This window comes from Peromyscus californicus, unplaced genomic scaffold, assembly GCF_007827085.1.
Source record: "Peromyscus californicus insignis strain IS unplaced genomic scaffold, ASM782708v3 Scaffold_10__1_contigs__length_136768540, whole genome shotgun sequence".
NCBI classification, from domain to species: domain Eukaryota; kingdom Metazoa; phylum Chordata; class Mammalia; order Rodentia; family Cricetidae; genus Peromyscus; species Peromyscus californicus.
This window is the reverse complement of record NW_026294391.1, coordinates 94430604-94435016: the sequence shown is the minus strand read 5'-3', so window position 1 is coordinate 94435016 and position 4413 is coordinate 94430604. Positions and strand designations below refer to the sequence as shown.

Here is a 4413-nt window from a genome sequence, read left to right as displayed (position 1 = left end):
ACTCACATCTGGATGTTCTAGATAGTATTCACTTATAGCAGTTCAAAGGATTTTCTAGTCAGAATGTCTAAATACTTTCCCATTCATCCTATAAACGTATTAATCACAAAGCACGGCACTTCTCTTGCTTTAGTTATGGTTCTCATCTCTATGCAGGTATACCAGAAACAGATTAGGGAGGGAATATTTGTTGTAATTCATGAACTTGGACAGATTTTGGTCCATTATGCAAAATGGAGCAGCTCAGGCCATGGTGGTGAGAGCATACAGCGCCTGATCTTTCTCATCTCATGGCTGACCAGAAAACACAAAACATAAATTAGAACCAAGAGTGGTATAACATTCAAAGCCCTGTTTCCACCAGTGAGCATCCAAGTAATAAAAATTTCATACCCTTCAAAGTGGTGCCAGAAGCTACAGAACACGTACTCAAAATCTGGGGGGAGGGGAAATATTTCTCATTCAAACTGTAATAAGTACTATCTGTAATTCCCATTCAGCCAGAAGTCCAGTCTAGGTTAGGACTTCCTCAGTAATTAGCTTGAATTTTCTAAATGCAACTTTGTCATTCTGAGGATCAGCAAGGCCTACTTCAAACACATGACCCTTGAGGTCATCAGATTCAATTTTGCTTCCTTGAGTACTTGTGACCAGTGTTTTTCCAATCTTTCTATTACTGAAGATATCCAGAGCTTTTACATCATACCAATCTTTCTTATAAAATAGATCAACCACTTTTTTCCTGGCTGCCTTCTTGCCACCTTCTATCAGGAGCTTGTTTTTTCCAACTGCTATGGTGCTGCTTAGAGAGCGAAAGGGGCCTAGGATCTCATCTGGATTAGCCAGGGTTAAGAAGGAAATCTCCATAGTATTGAATAGTGTATTTTGTTCACACACATTTATTATACAAAGTAATGGGTTTACTAAGACAATTTTGTACATGCCTATGATGTATTTTGAAGATGTTGACCCCTCCTTGCCCTCTCTTAATCTTCCTTTCCTTCCCCTTGTTCCCTTTCTCTTCTCTGATATTAACTCTTTCACTCATTTCAACTTAGTGTAGTTATTTTTAATTTACATATGGTCATAAAAGCAATAATTTTGTTTCTGAGTTTTGATTATTTCTTAACATAATAATCTTCCATTTTTCCATTTTCCTGCAAACAAAATTTTGAGTCAGCATCATGCTGTTTTTCTTACTACTTTTCTTCAGAATAGTTTAAATCAGGTATTAAGCTACATCCAACATTTATTTTAGAATTGATTTTCTAGTTCTGTGACAAATGGTATTGTTATTGGAAAGATTTTAATCTGGCTCTGAATACTTTACCATTTTACTGCATTTTTCACACAAATTGAAATAAGATTATGCAAGAACATAAAGATGTTCATTTATCACAGATTATTACACACAGAGAGAGATTATTACATTCTTAATTGCTAATTCACAATAATAAGCTGACAATAATAGAAAGGAAGAATAAGGAAAAGAAGAATCAAGTTCCCTGCTAGACAAGGTGAGAGATATAAGACTAACAGTTAACATCTGATGGTATCTGTAAACATAAGTAAATAAATAACAAAAATAGCATTCAAATATATCTTTATAATAAACTAAGTAGATGCATATTGTAGACATTCAACATTCAACTACCTATTGACTGGTTGAATAAAAAATGAATGAGGCATCCATCATCAAGCAGTGGGAAATGAAATGATATAGAAGGTCTATTTTCTGTGATGAGCAATCTTAAATATATTTTTCTCATAAATGTTGTAAGATAGGTATCATTTATCTTCATTTTCTAAGTGAAGAAACACAATCCAAAAGATTTTAATAAAACAGAGTCAACTCAAACAAGTCACTAGTGTCAAAGGGAGGACTTGAGCCTGACTTTTCTGATCCTCAAACCTATTTCCCTCCATCTACATTGTACCATTACGTTATGATTACAAAGTACAAAAAAGGACACATCTTAGGCAAATCAAGCTGCTGGGAGCACACAGCAAAACAGTATTAGGAAGACCATGCTATGGCTCTCAATTTTTAACGTTTTGCAAATGTTTATGTCTATAAATTAAACACTCCTATTGCTTTAAAAATAGCAGTGAGAGATAGGCAAAGACAGGAATCTAGACACACATACATAACACACACACACACACACACACAGAGAGAGAGAGAGAGAGAGAGAGAGAGAGAGAGAGAGAGAGAGAGAGAGAACCAAGGTGATAGAGAACTGTTTCTATCTATAAGAACAATGCTAAGGAACAGCACAGTCACTTAAGTCATTATGTTTACCTTTTTTATTTTTAGAAGTGTATCTTTTCCTGAAACAGTAACAGATCTTTCTTTATACTCAGATTTTTTTCCAGAAATAAATCCAGAGAGGCAAAGCAAGTTTCCTGAACCTAATTACCAAGGCAATTTGTGTACTGCCTCTAGCCAGAGGAGAGAAGCAGAGGAACTATTCAAAGGTTTGAAAGACCAACGTCTTACCCCAGAGATAGTGAGCCTGTCTTTTTATTTCTATATATCCAATCTAACAAGAATTCTAGCAATGCCTTTCAGCTACAATTCCTCAGAAGGGATCCTGGGAGATAGCTTATCTTGCTCCCTCTCCTCTTTCTTTCTCTCTTCACCCCCTTTCTCTTTCTCTCTCAACCAATCTGAAATTCACAATTCGTATATATTTCTAGGTAAAATGATTGACAGTTATTTTTAAAGTATCAATGGCTATTCTTTTCTGAAAAATTTTTTTTCTCCCCTCTCCTCCCCCTGCCTCCCATTTATCCACAATATCTTATCTATTTTCCCGTCCTAGGGTGATCCGTGCATGCCCCTCTTAGGGTCCTCCTTGTTATCTAGTTTCCCTGGGGCTGTGGTTTGTGGCCTGGTTATCCTTTGCTTTACACCTAATACCTACTTATGAGTGGGTACATATTGTGTTTGTCTTCCTGGGTCTGGGTTACCTCACTTAGAATGAATTTTTCTAGTTCCATCCATTTGCCTGCAAATTTCATGATGTTATTGGGTTTGTTTGTTTGTTTGTTTGTTTGTTTTTACCACTGAGGTAATGCTCCATTGTGCAAATGTACTGCATTTTCTTTATTCATTCTTCAGTTGAGGGGCATCTACATTGTTTCCAGGTTCTGGTTATTACAAATAATGCTACTAGTAAAGGGGATGGGGGATAAGAACATGACGGAACAGGATGGTTGAGTTGGGGGAGGGACAGAGAGGGAGAGCAATGAAAGAGATATCTTGATAGAGGGAGCCACTATGGGGTTAGGGAGAAACCTGGTTACTAGGAAAATTCCCAGTTATCCACAAGGATGACCCCAGCTAAGACTCCTAGGAATAGTGGAGAGGGTGCCTGAACTGGACTTCTCCTGTAATCAGATTGGTGACTACCCTAATTGTCATCATAGAATCTACATCCAGTGATTAATGGAAGCAGATGCAGAGATCCACAACCAAGCACTGGGTTGAGCTCCTGGAGTCCAGTCGAAGAGGGAGGAGGAATTACATGAGTAAGGGGGGGAATCAAGCTTATGATAGCGAAATCCACAGACAGCTGAAGCAAGCCAGTGAGAGCTCCTGGACTCTGGACTGACAGCTGGGGAGCCTGCATGAGACCAAACTAGGCAATCTGCATGTGGGTGAGTTGTGTGGCTTGGTCTTTTTGTGGAGCCCCTGGCAATGAGACCAGGATTTATCCCTAGTGCATGAACTGGCTTTTTGGAGCCTATTCCCTATGGAGGGATGGATACCTTGCTCAGCCTTGATACAGGGGCTTGGTCCTCAACTTGACAGGCCAGGCTTTGTTGGCTCCCCATGGGAGGCCTTACCCTCTCTGAGGAGTGGAAGGGGGTGGGGTATGGAGGAGGTGGGGGGAAGTGGGAGGAGTGGAGAGATGGGACTGTGGTTGGTATGTAAAATGAAAAACAAGAAGAAAATCTTCAACTGATACCATATTAATATTATCATCATCATTGTCATCATCCTGAGAGCAGCAAACATTTTGAGTACATATATTTACCAGATTCTATAATACTTGATTTACAAATAATTTAAAATTTTCAATGACTCTAGTAAAGTAAGTACTATTTTTATCATTCTCATTGTGTTGGGGAGGGAGTTGAAAGACTAAAAGTCTTACTTGAGGTCCCATAATTATTTAGTGGAGAAATATATTCTCCTACCTTGACTACTGATAGACATTGGTACCTAGTGCATTGGCCTTAAACCTGGGAGGATGACAATGACTTGGGAGAGTCTCCATCTCTGTCATCTGCCCATATCCTGTAACAGTGATTTTGTTAGGTAATAATGGCAGCCTGTAAGATCAATGTTGTTTAGCATCAGCATTTGCTTCTTGTCTGAAATACACACTGACTGGCTCACAGAGA

The 4413-nt window shown here is 38.5% G+C and overlaps 1 protein-coding gene across 1 annotated transcript; it reads right to left on the bottom strand.

Annotated features, from left to right (window-relative positions):
- Positions 1 to 513: 513 nt before the first annotated feature.
- Positions 514 to 867, bottom strand: LOC128117401 (40S ribosomal protein S3a-like). Its single transcript, XM_052749297.1, has one exon. It carries the CDS (start codon positions 865 to 867, stop codon positions 514 to 516), a length of 354 nt encoding a protein of 117 aa, XP_052605257.1.
- Between the last annotated feature and the right edge of the window lie 3546 nt (positions 868 to 4413).